Raw genomic sequence first — 17,749 nt, 5'->3', positions numbered from 1 at the left:
TCAGCAGTGCGGCTTCGTTCCACCCACTTCTAGTCACCAACATGCAATATGGCATAGGTCATGAAAAGTTGACTGTCAAGAAAGTCACTATACTTATATCATGCATTTACTATCTTCAGAATTGAAAATCATCAACCTTTCATTGTTAGGTATCGTTCTAAATGTCTGTGCAATTTGTAAAATGGTCTCAATCTCACTGTAGTCACTTATATTATGAAAGATTGTAAACATTTGAAAAATTATGTTAGGCTGCTGAGGGGTGTGTATCTCCAGCCAGGTGTGACCCTAGGTCAAGAGAACCTAATAAACCAAATGTTATTTATTTATTTATATTTAATGTTTTTACAGCTGATTTGAAGACTTCTTTGTTCTGTTCTGAGTATATAAGAGAAGTGACAAAACACTACTTTGGGGATTCTGTAGCCAAAAGACCCTTATAATCACCCTGCATCTTCTGAGTAAGAGCAGAAATCGTGAATTTGTGTCCGTGCATTCACTGTTGCCAATATCAGGTCTGTGATGAATGAACAATTGAAAGTAAAGGATTTCCAGAATAATCAAATATCTAAATTAATAAACAATCAACATTTGGGATCATTTTTAATTAGAAATATTGCCCAAATTTAATGATCACTTAAAATTAGTCAGATTGAACACAAAGCTAGAGTAAATTAAACTAAATCCTGATAAATTATGTTTATCATAACAGTATAAAAAATTATACTGACTGCAAGCTTTTGAATGATGTTGTGTATAATGGTAAAGAAGATTTTATTTCAGGTAAATGCTGATATTTGTATCTTTTTATCCATCAATAATCCTGATTTTTTTATTTTATATAATGATACTAATAAAAAATGTTTCTTAAACAGCAAATCACCACATTAAAATTATTTCTAAAGGATCATGTAACACTGAAGACTGGTGTCACGGTTCATGAATTCACTGTCTCTCTTTTGTCTTGCGTGCTGTTGTGTGTGTGTGTGTGTGTGTGTGTGTGTGTGTGTGTGTGGGCGTGGTCACTGATCAGCGATGATCAGCAGCGCCAGCTGGTTTCAATTGTTTGTCCATATATAAGTTCAGTAACTGGTGTTTCATGTTGTTTTCTCCCCAGTGTGCTCCCGTGCTGTTCCTGTGTCCTTGTTCCTGCCTAGTCTTCCTGTCTTCGTCGTTCGTTCCTGGATCGTCACGCAACATTGGATTACTACTACTTCATGTGGATTACTCACTCACCGGGATTCAAGGGATCGTCACTGGATCGAGCACCACCACCAGCTGTCCACCGAAGTCCCTGCGTCAACCACCATCAGCCTTGTGTCCGCCGCCTGTGTCTCCTGTGCTTGTGATCTTTATTCTTACCTTCTTGCTGTCGATCAATAAATACGCCTTGCGTTTACATCCTGTGTCTGTCATACGTTACATAACGATCTGACCTCCCCCAGAACGACGTTCAGGTGGTCTTATACAGCAGAGGCTGTATTTGCCAAACTCAAGAGCCGCTTCGTTTCGGCTCCCATCCTCGTTGCCCCTGATCCATCACGGCAGTTCGTGGTGGAGGTCGACGCGTTAGAGGTGGGGGTAGGAGCAGTTCTTTCTCAGCGTTCTGCCACAGATGATAAGGTTCACCCTTGCGCGTTTTTTTCTCATCGTTTATCACCTGCCGAACGTAATTATGACATTGGTAACCGGGAGTTGTTGGCAGTCAAGTAGTCAGTCTAGCACTGGAGGAATGGCGGCACTGGTTAGAAGGTTCTGGGGTACCTTTTATCGTTTGGACCGATCACAAGAACCTAGAATACATTAGAACTGCTAAAAGACTCAACTCTAGGCAGGCTCGGTGGGCACTTTTTTTCGGTCGTTTTGATTTTTCTCTTTCGTACCGCCCGGGTTCCAAGAACATCAAACCCGATTCCTTTTCTCGTATTTTTGACCATTCCGAACGCCCGTCTACTTCCGAGTGTATTTTACCTGAGACATTAATGGTCTCCACTCTCAGATGGGAGGTCAAATCGAGGGTCATGAAGGCCTTAGAAGGGGTAACGCCTCCGCCCGATTGCCCACCAAACCGGTTATTCGTGCCTGAGGAGTATCGGTCTGAAGTCATTCAGTGGGGTCATTGCTCCAGTATAGCCTGTCATCCAGGAGTCAATCGTACCAGTTTTTTGGTTAAGCAACGATTCTGGTGGCCGTTAATGGCTCGTGATATCCGTGATTTTGTTTTGGCTTGCTCTGTTTGTGCCACTGGTAAGACGTCCAACCGACACCCTGAATGGGTTACTACAACCGCTGTCAGTCCCTTCGAGACCCTGGTCCCACATCGCGCTAGATTTTGTCACCGCCCTCCCAGGGCAAGACTGTCGTTTTGATGGTCGTGGACCGGTTCTCGAAGGCGGCTCATTTTATTGCCTTGCCCAAATTACCTTCAGCCAAGGAGACAGCGGTTACTGTCATAGATCACATCTTTCGGTTACATGGCCTCCCGTTGGACGTGGTCTCCGACAGGGGTCCCCAATTTGTGTCCAAATTTTGGCAAGAGTTTTGTTGATTATTGGGGGCAACGGTTAGTCTCTCTTCAGGGTTTCACCCCCAAAGCAATTGTCAATCAGAGAGAGTATTGTGATGTTTGGTTTCCAAGAATCCTTCCTCTTGGAGCCAACAACTTTCTATGGTGGAGTACGCCCATAACTCGTTACCAGTGTCACCTACGGGCCTTACTCCGTTTGAGGGTAGTTTAGGTTACCAGCCACCAGTTTTTGCCAGTACAGAATCCGAAGTCGCGGTCCCCTCCGCTCACGCCTTCGTCCAGAGGTGTCACCACACTTGGACTAGAGCCCGTGAGACTCTTCTCCAAGTGGGGGCGCGCACCAAGGCCAAAGCCGATCGCCACCGGTCAAAGCCTCCCGTATACGTCGTTGGTCAAAAAGTGTGGCTTTCTACTAAGAACATTCCTCTCCGCTCCGTCTCTAATAAACTTGCCCCTAAATTTATTGGCCCGTTTCCTGTCACCAAGATCATAAGTCCGGTGACAGTCCGCCTCAAACTTCCTCCTACGTACAGGAGAATTCACCCCGCCTTCCATGTTTCCAAAATCAAGCCCGTGTTTTGGGCACCTATTAATCCGCCTGTCCCGGTTCCTCCCCCGCCGCGTCTCGTAGATGGGGAACCTACTTATTTGGTTAATCGTATTCTGGACTCGAGAAGGATGGGACGCGGATTTCAGTACCTGGTGGACTGGGAGGGTTACGGTCCGGAGGAGAGAAGTTGGGTTCCCGCTAGAGACATCCTGGATCGCTCTCTTATCGATGATTACAACCGTCAGGTAAGTCCGCCAAGGAACGCCAGGAGGCGTTCTTAGGGGAGGGGGTACAGTCACGGTTCATGAATTCACTGTCTCTCTTTTGTCTTGCGTGCTGTTGTGTGTGTGGGCGTGGTCACTGATCAGCGATGATCAGCAGCGCCAGCTGGTTTCAATTGTTTGTCCATATATAAGTTCAGTAACTGGTGTTTCATGTTGTCAGATCGTTGTTTTCTCCCCGGTGTGCTCCCGTGCTGTTCCTGTGTCCTTGTTCCTGCCTAGTCTTCCTGTCTTCGTCGTTCGTTCCTGGATCGTCACGCAACATTGGATTACTACTACTTCACGTGGATTACTCACTCACCGGGATTCAAGGGATCGTCACTGGATCGAGCACCACCACCAGCTGTCCACCAAAGTCCCTGCGTCAACCACCATCAGCCTTGTGTCCGCCGCCTGTGTCTCCTGTGCTTGTGATCTTTATTCTTACCTTCTTGCTGTCGATCAATAAATACTCCTTGCGTTTACATCCTGTGTCTGTCATACGTTACAACTGGAGTAATAATGCTGAAAATGTAGCTTTGGTCAAATGAATAAATTCCATTTTAAAATATATCCAAATAGAAAGCAGTTACTTTAAATAGTAAAAATATTTCACAATATTACTGATTTTGCTGTATTTTGGATTTTAAAAAATCCTGACTTTGTGAGCAGAAGAGATTTCTTTTAAAAAACATAAAAAAATCTTAAAATCTGTTCAAAAACCTTTGACTGGTAGTGTATGTTGAAAAAGATAGAAACACATAAAACAACCTAGGCAGAGCTGAATCAACTCTGTCCTAAACTGCTCCCTGATCTCCTCATTATGATATGTATTAATAATTTATGATCATTCTGTCTATCAAGTGTGTTGTATTTGTGAAAACATGAGTTCCTTGGGGATATAAGCCTCTATGCATGTAGAGCAGCCTTCCCTGTAAGTGCAGCCAAACAAAGACACACAAATAAAGATTAAACATTAATAAACAACTCGTGGTTTGTGCATTATATCCATAATATGTAGCTCAGGTGTGCTTTTTCAGGCCTAGAACCCCTGGATATATAGAGAGATGGAGCAGGTTACTCTGATGCTTGCCTTGAAAATACATTAAAAAATATATTATTGACAAATAGACCAATACAATTTTCAAATACTCTAAATGCTACCAGTTTTATTTAATTTTTGGTAGCACTTAGTGCATTAGCTAACATAACGATGAGCAATACATTGTTGCCATTGTTACAATAATTATTACAACATTAGTTAATAAACAACTATTAGAATAAAGCGGATAAAAGAGAAAGAGAAATAATAATTGACTCATAAATAAAAATGTACTCCAAAGTGTAGATGAGTTTGTTTCATCACCTAACCAGATTACATAAATTGCTCATTAATAAATGATGAATCAGTTGCATTGAATGGGTGCCATCAGAATGTGACTCCAAACAGCTCATATAACATCACAACAATTTACAAGTAAGTCCAGTCCATTAATAAATGTATTTTGAAGCAGAAAAACTGTAATTAACTCCTTATATGTAACTATATTACCGATGTTTTTAAGCACTCTATCCATAATATTGCTTTCTCCAGTGAAAAAGTGAAAAGAGAGACATGCACAGATTAAGCATTTATAAAGTGAAAACAGTCCAAACTGTTCTAAACAAATATGTTGGTGGATTTTGATGTGAGAGGATGACTGGAGGAAGCGTTAATGGATTGTGGGATTTGCATTTTTGCCAGAAGCAACAGTTTAAAGTTAAAATGCCTTGATGGATTTTTATTTTTGTTTGTTATTTTTTTGATAAACACACAGCTTTTCACTTTATAAGATGTTAATTGATGGACAGGATTGTGGATTATTGTGATGTATTTATCAGCTGTTTGGACTCTCATTCTGATGGCACCCGTTCACTGCAGAGGATACATTGGTGAGCAAGTGATGTAATGCTAAATTTCTTAAATCTACATATTGGATGGCCTGATGGTAAGAACATATTCAGCAAAATTTCATTAGTTGATGCTAGCTCAGTTCAGTTTACCAATTTTGATTTTAATAATGTAGTAAATGTTGAAATTAGCATTAAATAAGCATTAAATCTGATTAATAAAAACTTTAGAAGTATTTTTCATTGTTACTTCATCTTAACAAAATGATATTTTTTTTCACTTAAAAAAAATAAATAATAATAATAATAATTAACAGCCACCTCATTGAAAGCCCTTGCTTTAACTAGTTAGGAAAGTTCATCCACAGTTTAGGCCTACTTAACACTGACATATCAAGGGAATTACCTGTACTTTTTCTTGACAGCACTAGCCCTCAGTGAAAAGACTGTCTCTAAAGAGAAGCCTTGTTTTTCCACTACATGATGACATGTGTTATGGGCTTCCTCAGGTCTGAAAGAACAGAAAGATTTTAATAATTAATTCGTTTTAATGAGATGGTTTCAGTGTTGATCTTAGGGGTGTCTTTTTGTTGCTCTCTTGTGTCTTTTTACATTAATGTTTACTTAAAGTTAGTCTGTCAATCATCATCATCATCATCATGACACTGTGGAATTTAACTTTTCAAACTTATACAAACTTATAACTTTTGGCACATTTCAAGTATACAGTACAAGTCTAACAATTAAAATAATGTAACAGTTTGCAACATAATTCTGACTGATTATGACTTTACACTCACCGGCCACTTTATTAGGTACACCTGTTCAATTGCTTGGTAACACAAATTGCTAATCAGCCAATCACATAGCAGCAACTCAGTGCATTTGCTGAGTTGCTGAAGTTCAAACCGAGCATCAGAATGGGGAAGAAAGGGGATTTAAGTGATTTTGAACGTGGACTGGTTGTTGGTGCCAGATGGGCTTGAGTATTTCAAAGACTATTGATCTACTGGGATTTTCATGCACAACCATCTCTAGGGTTTACAGAGAATGGTCAGAAAAAGAGAAAATATTCAGTGAGTGGGTCAGAGGAGAATTGGCAAAATGGTTAGAGATGATAGAATGGCAACAGTAACTCAAATAACCACTCATTACAACCAAAGTATACAGAATACCACCTCTGAATGCACAACACATCAAACCCTGAAGCAGATGAGCTAAGAACGGGAAACGGAGGCTACAATTCGCACAGACTCACAACTGAGCATTGTTTAAATGCCACACCCTACCTGAGTATTGTTGCTGACAATGTCCATCCCTTTATGGTAAAGGTGTTGTTGTTATTGTTTTCATATGATGCATGTTTCCTATTATGCTTTTAAATATACTGTACAGCACTTTGGCGCAACTCTGTTGCTTTTAAATGTAAAATAAATACATTTAAAATATATTTTGACTTGACTTGACTTGACTTGAATCTACTGAAATGATACTAATTGAATTATTAAATTATTAAATATTAAACTGAATTGATTATTAAAACACTGTTTCTACAAAATGACAGAATGAAAAGTTGACAATCTCTTTCCAGTTTACTTAATTTTAACACAGATTGTAGTGTTGTAGATTGTAGTGTATTTGTCAAGGTCATTTGAACCTATTACCCAAATAAATCTAATGTGTGTGTGTGTGTGTGTGTGTGTGTGTGTGTGTGTGTGTGTGTGTACAGGTGCTGGTCATATAATTAGAATATCATCAAAAAATTTATTTATTTCATTAATTCCATTCAAAAAGTGAAACTTGTATATTATATTAATTCATTACACATAAACTAATATATTTCAAATGTTTATTTCTTTTAATTTTGATGATTATAACTGATAACTAAGGAAAATCCTAAATTCAGTTTCTCAGAATATTAGAATATTACTTAAGACCGATACAAAGAAAGGATTTTTTGAAATCTTGGCCGACTGAAAAGTATAAACATGAAAAGTATGAGCATGTACTGCACTCAATACTCAATACTAGGCTCCTTTTGCCTGAATTACTGCAGCAATGTGGCGTGGCATGGAGTCGATCAGTTTTTGGCACTGCTCAGGTGTTATGAGAGCCCAGGTTGCTCTGATAGTGGCCTTCAGGTCTTCTGCATTGTTGGGTCTGGCATATCGCATCTTCCTCTTCACAATACCTCATAGATTTTCTATGGGGTTAAGGTCAGGTAAGTTTGCTGGCCAATTAAGAACAGGGATACCATGGTCCTTAAACCAGGTACTGGCAGCTTTGGCACTGTGTGCAGGTGCCATATCCTGTTGGAAAATGAAATCTGCATCTCCATAAAGTTAGTCAGCAGCAGGAAGCATGAAGTGCTCTAAAACTTACTGCTATACGGCTGCGTTGACCTTGGACCTTGGACCTCAGAAAACACAGTTGACCAACACCAGCAGATGACATAGCACCACAAACCATCACTGACTGTGGAAACTTTACACTGGACCTCAAGCAATGAGGATTGTGTGTCTCTCCTCTCTTCCTCCAGACTCAGGGACCCTGATTTCCAAAGGAAATGCAAAATTTACTTTCATCAGATAACATAACTTTGGACCACTCAGCAGCACTCCAGTCCTTTTTGTCTTTAGACACTTCTGACGCTGTCTGTTGACTGGCTTGACACAAGGAATGCGACAGCTGAAACCAATGTCTTGCATATGGGATTTTTGAATGGGTTTTGTTTCATAATCCTCTCCAGGGTCCGGTTATTCATTTTGCTTGTACATTTTTTTTCTACCACATCTTTTCCTTCCCTTCACCTCTCTATTAATGTGCTAGGACACAGAGCTCTGTGAACAGCAAGCTTCTTTTGCAATGAACTTTTGTGTCTTGCCCTCCTTGTGCAAGGTGTCAATGGTCGTCTGTCAAGTCAGCAGTCTTCCCCATGATTGTGTAGCCTACAAAACTAGACTGAGAGACCATTTAAAGGCCTTTGCAGGTGTTTTGAGTTAATTAGCTGATTAGAGTGTGGCACCAGGTGTCTTCACTATTGAACCTTTTCACAATATTCTAATTTTCTGAGACACAGAATTTGGGATTTCCCTTAGTTGTCCGTTATTATCATCGAAATTAAAAGAAATAAACATTTGAAATATATCAAATGTGTGTAATGAATGAATATACTATACAAGTTTCACTTTTTTAATGGAATTAGTGAAATAAACTTTTTGATGATATTGTAATTATATGACCAGCACCTGTATGTATATATATATATATATATATATATATATATATATATATATATATATATATATATATATATATATTCTGAGAATGCTAAGTCTCAGAACAATTACTTTTCTTTAGATTATGGGAAACCACCTGTGGTCCTAAGTAGATCGGATCTTAATTTAAGATGAATTTGCAACCCTAATGTTTTATTTTATTTTACTTTCAACATTGTCAGAGAGAACATCCTCAGTAACAGTTTATAAAAAAAATAAAAAATGATTTTTTAATGTTTATAATACACTGTGGACGTGTTTTACAGTAAATTTCAGACACTTTTGATAATTTCTATCTCGTTTATTGATTTATTTACAGGTGTCCTGTTTTTGTCACGTCACACTGTGTTAGCGTCTCTACAGGAAGTTCTGCACAGGATGTTTGAGACGGACTCACCTGCAGCTCGAAACTGGGTGGGAAGTGAAACCTTTGGATTTGCAATAAATATGTTTGTTTTTCAGATACGAAACCCACATTTAAATCAAATCAACAGGGTTATACCATCTCGGTGCTAAAGGATAATGTCAAACAGGATAGAAGGCTAGTTACTTGCGTTTTCTCCAGCAGACACCTGCGCGCGCGTCAGTGAGTTTCGCTGTAGGTGAGGACAAAAGGCCGCCTGCGTGACACATGAACGGCAACACAGAGGACTGACAGCGGCCAGTTTGACAAATACATCGTATGACATGGAGCCACTCCAATCTGGGAAAAAAATTCCGGTATGTTTTAAACAGAATATAATTTTTTATTTTTATTTTAGTCCGCCGTTTGCGTCGTTGTCAGCTGGTAAAGTTTCCAATATTAATCTTCTGGGACGTTCTTTACAGTGCTGTGTGTGTTTGGTCATTTACAAAATTATGTATTTGTAGTTCATATACATATATGTTAGTTGTATAGGCTAATATATTGTTATATTTTCTTAAAGTTATTTGTAATAATACAGTCATATATGTACATACATATATTCAAATAGTATATAGGCCTACACACACACACACACACATATATATACACATATATATACACACACACATATATATATATATATATATATATATATATATATATATATATATATATATATATATATATATATATATATAGGCTACATACACACACAAGCTTGTTTTATATTGTTTAAATTATGGTTATATTGCTGTTTCATTTTCACTTTAATGCTTATCTTTTCACTTTTTGAAAAATATTAAAAGATATGACTTTAAGATTGCCAAGTTAAAAAACCTGTTTTTCGTATATGTAAATCTGGAACTTGAACCCATTCACGCTTTTGCTAGTGCATACTTAATTGGGGTGGGTTGTTGATGCTGATGAACAAGGTGTTGGTTCAGGATTTAGAAAACAGTTGTCATATAGTCATACCAGTGAGTTTGGAGTGCTTAAGAGGAAAAGCCGGTTTTGACATGGGTGGTTCAAAATTGCTTCTTAGTCATGTACAGTACAGTGCGTCCTTTGGGTTGTTACAGGGCATAACTCATTCTATTTGTAACACTCACATGTAAAAACAAGTGTATTTTACTTGTATTTTACATTTCTCTGTAGGACCATGGCTTGGACCAGGCAGAGGCGTTTCTTCAAGCATCAGATGCAAAAAAGTTGCAGAAGAAGAGGGTATCATTCAGGGCCATCCTGACAATAGGTCTACCCACAGCACTGGCAATCATTGCATTAGTAACTGGACTGTTAGTGTGGCATTTCCATTGTGAGTTATTTAACTCCTAAACAAACAAACACACTATTATCACCAGTAAACAGTACATTTGAATGATTATGATAAAACTGTAACAAGCGTGTCCATTGTTACAGACAGGTATAATGGCAGGGTGAGGAAGATGTTCAGTGGTTATTTGACCATCTCCAGTCAGACGTTCTCAGATGCTTATGAAAACAGTAACACCACTGAATATAAAGAACTGTCTACAAGGGTCTCAAAGCAGGTGAGGTGCTTTTGTTTCTTTGTAATGTTTTCAGTTATTTTTCATTTTCTTTATGTCTACTTTAAACTTTGCTTCATTATACGTTGTCTTTCAGCTCAAAGGTATATATGGTCAAGTGCGCTTGCTGTCAAAGTACCATGTGGCATCCAATGTGCAAGGTTTCAGGTAATAATAATTTATATAATTTAGGATTCATTTTACATGAATCTCATTGATGTTTATTTGTGTTGTAAGCTCCATTGTCATTTTTTCCCTTTAGTGAGGGCAGTAATAATGGTATCATCGCTTATTACCTGTCTGAATTTAATGTGCGGGAGTCCCAAGTATCTGCTGTGGACGAGGCCATGGCATCCCTGGATTGGGGGGAAAATTTAAGAAAAAGCAGGAGGGGGTTTGGTCGCAGGAATGATAATAGCCTTACCATTGACGTCATGACAGCAGGAGGTAAATCTACTGGAAGAGTGTTTTACATTACTTGCATAGTTTCAGTCTGTCACCTCTTGTAATCTAACCAGAAAATTCCTTTTAGTCTAGCACTGTTCAGTCTTGATGGTTAACAGTTAAAATTCAGATATGTTTTGGTGTGCATTACAGCTGTAGATGCTCGGTTAGCTGGCAGAAACCTCAAATGTGAGTTAACAAAATTCTTTACATTTAGCTGTTTGTACGTGTTTATATCGTAGGCTCATATTCAACTTTTTCTGTCTTTCAGGGTCCAATAAGAGGTCTCATCATGCACATGGGAACCAGACAGACATTATCCGGTCTCCAGGTTTCCCCGATTCCGCCTACCTTCCCAACCTTTACACCGAGTGGCAGATTCGGGCTGACCCAGAGCACAGGATCAGACTGGAGTTTGACGTCCTAGACCTGGAGAAGGATTGTCGTAATGACTTCATCAAAGTGTATGACTCATTAGCACCATCTGAGAAGCAAGTCATAGCGGAGTAAGTGTTTATACACTCTCTGTCATTCTCTTCGTGACATGTGTGAGCTGTATCACGTGACACATGTGTTTTCATTGTCTTTGTCGATATGTGGAATCTAACAAATGTGTTCATGCAGGAAATGTGGATATCGCTTACCTGATGAAAAGCTAATTTTCCTCTCCTCTGGGAATGTCATGCTGGTTACACTAGTCACAAACGAGGAGAAAAACTTCCCAGGTTTCAGGGCATATTATTCTCAGATTCCAGCCAAAATTCAAGGTAGAGTGTACTGAGATATAATAAACTCATTAGAGTCCAAAGTTCACTTTTTGATAGACTTTACCAGTAATACACAGATATTTCTTACTTGCCACAAAACTGTATTTATAAAAAATAAAAAAGACATAGAAATAGTATTTTTTTTTAAATGTTTCTTTAGTGAGCATTAATTCTGGATCCTGCTCTTCCTGTGTGTTAAATCAAGCAGTCATAGTCCTATATTTCTTTTAATAATGTCCTGTTACATTCTTTAGACTGTGGAGGGAGACTGACGGGGCTCCGTGGTACCTTCACATCACCTGGCTATCCGTCCCATTACCCACCTCATACTGACTGTGTCTGGAACATTGAGGTAGAGTAAAATGATTTACCATCAGTGTCATTTAATATTATCTTCATCATTGATCTGTTCCTAACATTCAATATTGTAAGTTCTTAGATGTTCTGTCTGACAGGTTCCATCAGGAAAGCATATCAAGGTAAGGTTTGACAAGTTGTCTATACATAGCCCTGAACAAAACCCCATCAGCTGTCCAACAGACTACTTGGAGATAAACTACAGGTCAGATAAAAGTTTCAAAAGATTAATCATCATACTTATACTTGAGTAGATGTTACAAACTAGGAAAAATAAAGAAATATTCATTTTTTTTACCCCACTATTGAAGAGCCTTAAATTAATCAAAGTGACAGTAAAAACATGAAGTTAGATAGAATGTTTTCTATTTCAAAGAAAAGATGTGCTTTTGAATTTTCTATTCATCAAAGAATCTTAAAAAAAAGTGCACAACTGTTTTTCACATAAATAATAATAAAAAATATTACTGATTTCTGAAGGATTATGTAAAGTCTGCAGTAATGACTGCTGAAAATTCAGGAATAAATTGTGTATTACAATATATATTTAAATTCAGTGATATTTCACAATAATAAAGTTTTTACTGTATCAAATGCAGCCGTGGAGAGTATAAGAAAAAAATCTTACTGAGCCCAAACTTTTGAATAGGCTTTGAATAGATTTATAACTGTCATTTGTTCTTTTATAAATTGATTTAGGATATGTGGTGAGAAGCCACCCAAAACTGTGTACACAATCAAATCAAACCAAACAACAGTCAGATTTCATTCTGACCTGTCTTACGTGAGCGAGGGCTTTTCTGCAGAGTTTGAGGCCTTTGAACCCACTAATCGTGAGTAGAATCATATTATTTTTCCTGCTTATATTAAAACGCAGTGTTCAAAGCCACAGCACCATGACGTCAAACATATCTAAAATCGCTTTTCCACAGCCTGCCCTGGGAGATTCCAGTGTGACAATGATCTGTGTGTGTCTCCTGACCTGCAATGTGATGGCTACAATGACTGTGGAGATATGAGCGATGAGAGGGGCTGCTGTAAGTTAATACCATATTACTTGTGCTTAACCTTTGTAACAGTTGTTTTCTTGAGTGTCATTTGGTGTTGCATTACTTTCTTTACCTATGCATGCAGCATGTAACGAGACTCAAATAAAATGCAAGAACGGCTTCTGCAAGCCCAGTTTCTGGCGGTGTGATGGGGTGAATGATTGTGGAGATAACACTGATGAGGAAAACTGTGGTAAGGATGAAACCAGCACTCAAAATCATGAACAATGGTGCAAAACTGGTAGAAACGATTTCAAGTTGTTTGTTAAATTTTCTCTGTAGGGAACTGCAAAGCTCAAGAATTTAGATGTCGTAACAACCGATGCATCCCAGCACACAAGCAGTGTAATGGCTACAACGACTGTGGCGATGGCTCAGATGAATCTCGGTGTGAGAAATGTGAGAACTTTCAGTCAGGAAATACCGCTGACTGTTTTTTGACCTCAAAAGTTTATATAGTAAATTATATAATTATTATTCATGTATACCTCTATTGTTTATATATACTTTCAGTTACTGTAGTCACTTACCAGAACTCAAATTTAAATTGATACTTGATAAATATCCCTGCTGCCAACATAAGCACTAACTATATTAAGTGACTCAATTGCTTCTTTTATATCCAGCCATAGCTGTTCAGTGCTCTGATCTCACCTATAAGTGCAAGAATAACCAGTGTATTAGCAAGCAGAACCCGATGTGTGATGGAGAGACTGACTGTGTGGATGGTTCGGATGAAGCTGAATGTAGTAAGTCCAGAATTTCTCTGTCTTTCCTCATATATGTCTTTCAGTGATGTTTTTAAACTGTGTTTCATGTTTACTGTAGAATGTGGGACGAAGCCCTACAAGTCCAGTCGTATTGTCGGTGGAAAGGACTCGAATGAGGGAGAATGGCCCTGGCAGGTCAGCCTCCACATGAAAACACAAGGTCATGTGTGCGGGGCGTCTGTTATCAGTAACCGCTGGCTGGTCACTGCTGCTCACTGCGTGCAGGACAGTGAAAAGTTGAAGTGAGTTCTTATGTTCTTTGGCCCTCTCCTCCCCTCCTGCTCTGATCCTGACTGAGTGTTTGGTCTTTTGCTAGATATTCCCAGCCTGACCAGTGGGAAGTCTATCTGGGTCTACTTAACCAGGGTGAGACTAGTAAGTCCACCCTAAAACACGTGAAGCGCATCATTTCTCACCCTCACTATGATGACTTGAGCTACGACAATGACATCGCGCTGATGGAGTTGGACAGCCCTGTAACATTCAGCCAGAGCATCTGGCCCATCTGCTTACCTGAAGCCACACATGACTTCCCAGCAGGCAAATCCGTCTGGATCACTGGCTGGGGCAAACAGAGAGAGGAAGTTGGTAAGTCATGTAACAACCTATGCTACCATTCGAAAGTTTTAAATGTTAATGTTTTTATTTATTTGTTCAAAAATACACCAAAAACAGTTTAAAATAACACTTTTCTATTTGAATATATTTTTAAATGACTTATTCCTGTGATTAAAGCTGAGTTTTCAGCAGTCATTACTTCAGTCTTCAGTGTCACATGATCCTTCAGAAATCATTCTAATAGTTTAACAGTGTAATGTTTTGCTTAATGTTTTTGTTGAAACCGTGATGCATTTTTATAGGATTCATTGATTAATAGAAAGTTCAAAAGTAAAGCATTTATTTAAAATAGAAATCTTTTGTAACATTATAAACGACTTTAGAAGAAGACGTAGACAATCTTTAGCCATAAATCTATTAAAGGGGTCATATTATGCTTTTACACTTTTTCAACTTTAGTTAGTCTGTAATGTTGCTGTTTGAGCATAAAAATGATCTGCCAAGTTACAAAGCTCAAAGTCCATTTTAAAAGGAGATATTTTATTTAACAGAAATTACTTTTCAAAAACTACAACAAATGACTCGTTTGGACTACGACACATATTTTCCAGGATTTGTGAAATCACAAATACCGACGACTGGGATGAGACCTGGTTGAGCTGCATGAGAAGGCAATGAGTGTTTTCGGAGACACGTTAGCTTTCCCAAGGCAGATCTTAGAATGGTTACAATAATTTGAGTTTGTCCAAACCAGATAATGAGAGACAGTACTTAAAACATTAGGTTTGCAGTGAATATCTCGGAAACCTAAAATTGTTAGTAAGCTAATAAAATGTCTTCTCCTTGCTTTAGACGCTGTTGCATCAGTGTTGCAGAAGGCCGAGGTGCGCATTATTAACAGCACTGTGTGCAGCAGGCTGATGGATGATGGGATAACACCACGCATGATCTGTGCAGGTGTATTGAGCGGAGGTGTAGACGCTTGTCAGGTGAAATGAAAGATCTTCTGGTTTCTTCACATTCAGATACATGTTATAGCCTTACATTTCTCAGTAACACACATATATTCCTCATTCCTCTGCCAGGGTGACTCAGGTGGTCCAATGACTTCCACTGAGAGCAATGGGCGCATGTTTCTTGCTGGCGTGGTGAGTTGGGGAGATGGCTGCGGCCGCAGGAACAGGCCCGGCATTTACACACGTGTCACAGAATACCGCAGCTGGATCAGGCAGATGACAGAGGTATAAGAAATGGTGACAAGAAATGGACTAAAGCAAACAGTATCTACCTGTAGTAAGAGTTATTGAAAATAATTAAGGCATTCATGTTCACTGAGTTTTATTTCAGAAGCCATAAAGATTGCTAAAATCAGGACAAATGTCCATAAAAAAGTTCTTTGAATTCTGTTTTCCAAGAATATAAAAATTAGCTTACATAGTTTCTTTATCTATTCGTTATATGTTTCTCTATGTATTTACACTCTTAAAAGAGTTTCATCTATGTTGAATATTCTGTTTTTGAGCTCAAGTGTTGCTCTTGCTGTGGAAGAAAAGTATCCGTGCTGCCTTGCTTATTAAGTCATTACAATTTGAGTGGTTCTCAGGGATGTTTTTATGTAATTGTTGGCATAATGTGTTAATTGCGTTTTATTTTTATTACTTCATAGTTTAATCACCTTTCATACCAAACAGACTTCATGATCAGATCTGTGCACAAATGTATTTTATGACTAAGTAATAGGAAACAATTTTAGAGTTTCATTTATTCTGGACAATTGATGTCCTGCTTGAAAGTAATTTTAATTTTAAGTATATGCTGATAAAAATATAGAATTTCTGTAAGCTTTGTATGTTAGTAACAGAGTAATTATATTTTGTAATTTTGAAACCTGAAATATGAAAATGTCGTTGAAACAATTGGTAATTGTTTAGAATTTTTTTTTTTTTTCCAGTTTTGTTTACACAGTGTTCTTTATTTTAGTGTTATGTGTATCTGTGATAATTTGTTATAATATTATTTTTTTTATTTTTGTTAATGCCCTCCTTGGAGGATTGGCATTCCCATAATGTGCCTTGATGCTTCAGTGGATTCTTTGTTGAACATTAAAAGGGAAATTCCAACCTGCTTTGTATTTGCTTATTTTTTTATGCTGTGAATTCAGAGGTTGGTGCTATATTTAAAGATATAAAAAGACCCAAAAATTTTTAATTGCATCAAATACATTTCGAATATAACAAATTTGTAAACAAACATGTAAATATATTACAAATAAAGACAATAAGAGGTTATAAAAATGTTTATAAAGATCAGTGAATACTTTTAATTATCTTAAAGTATGTTATTATTTGTTTATATATTGTACAATGATATATATGTAATGCCTTATTTCCTTAAAAAAATCCCTTAAATGTAAGGCTTGCAATTATGACATTTGCATTTGTGAAATTTACTGAGAATCAAATTAAATTCATAAGTTAACTTGTATTTTCTTTATGCAACAAATGACATGTGGATGGCTGAACAAGTGCATAATTGGTTGTGAATATTTTCACAGAAATGTTTTCGAAATGGTCATTTTAGTTGTGTAAACTTGCCTATGGGAAACTCCTGTTTACTCTGAACACTGAAGATTGATTTGTTATCATTCTTGTAGCTGCACCAGCAAATGGGATTTCAGCTCACCAAAATGGGCAGAGCGGACAGCCTATCTAGTCAATGCTATCGCACTAGTTTACGTCTCAGTGGATTTAGTGTCCTATTTGAATTAGGGCCCACTCCACCAGAGGAATGTCCCCCTCCTGGACTTGGTCTGTGAGGCAATCAGCTGGTCTTCATTGCTTCCCTTCACTTGGTTTTATAACCTGGACATCCCTGTTCTTCAGGCACAGATCTTGTGTACCTAATCACACTAATCCCTGATGTGAGTGGGGTCTTTGTTGACATTGACCCAAGCCTTGTGACCAGGGTCTCGTTTTTTCTGGGCCTAATGTGCCCTTATTGGCTGATGCTTTTTAGGGGCCTTTAATATGGATGCCCCAGGCCTGAATGGAAGTTATTCCTACAGCCCTGTGGAGAGCTAGCTAACAGATTCATTCCTACTTTCCACCAACACTAGTTGTATTTTTGCTATTGCATTTTACATTGAACCAGAGTCTGTTTTTTGTTTTTTTTATCTGATACCAGATCAGTTTTATACAATTTAAATAAGTCATTTGTGAATTTAAAAGGATGAATAGTATTTAATGGTCTCTTACTGGCCAGTTTAGACAAGCCCTCTATAAAACAAACAAAACAAACAAATTAATAAATGAACACATTTTCAACAATTGTTATACATTTTAATATTTAA

General features: G+C 37.9%; 1 protein-coding gene across 1 annotated transcript; it reads left to right on the top strand.

Annotated features, from left to right (window-relative positions):
• The first annotated feature begins 8,865 nt into the window (after positions 1 to 8,865).
• Positions 8,866 to 16,528, top strand: LOC132117241 (suppressor of tumorigenicity 14 protein homolog). Its single transcript, XM_059526403.1, has 19 exons — positions 8,866 to 9,222; positions 10,064 to 10,223; positions 10,328 to 10,458; positions 10,553 to 10,623; positions 10,718 to 10,902; positions 11,053 to 11,088; positions 11,171 to 11,405; positions 11,524 to 11,666; positions 11,921 to 12,018; positions 12,122 to 12,228; positions 12,723 to 12,856; positions 12,956 to 13,060; positions 13,158 to 13,265; positions 13,355 to 13,471; positions 13,699 to 13,821; positions 13,901 to 14,084; positions 14,159 to 14,430; positions 15,253 to 15,389; positions 15,486 to 16,528. The coding sequence occupies exons 1-19, from the start codon at positions 9,190 to 9,192 to the stop codon at positions 15,645 to 15,647; spliced, it is 2,541 nt and encodes an 846-aa protein (XP_059382386.1). The 5' UTR covers positions 8,866 to 9,189; the 3' UTR covers positions 15,648 to 16,528.
• Positions 16,529 to 17,749: the final 1,221 nt, after the last annotated feature.

Source organism: Carassius carassius, chromosome 36, assembly GCF_963082965.1.
Source record: "Carassius carassius chromosome 36, fCarCar2.1, whole genome shotgun sequence".
Classification (NCBI taxonomy): Eukaryota; Metazoa; Chordata; class Actinopteri; order Cypriniformes; family Cyprinidae; genus Carassius; species Carassius carassius.
Note: the sequence above shows the minus strand (reverse complement) of the source record. Positions and strands in the feature narration are given on the sequence as shown.

Excerpts from the sequence above, each read along its gene's own strand:
- LOC132117241 (XM_059526403.1), top strand. The coding sequence starts at position 9,190 with ATGGAGCCACTCCAATCTGGGAAAAAAATTCCG. Across the intron at positions 13,266-13,354 it reads CACTGATGAGGAAAACTGTG|GGAACTGCAAAGCTCAAGAA; the intron begins GTAAGGATGAAA and ends TTTTCTCTGTAG. Across the intron at positions 14,085-14,158 it reads CAGGACAGTGAAAAGTTGAA|ATATTCCCAGCCTGACCAGT; the intron begins GTGAGTTCTTAT and ends GTCTTTTGCTAG.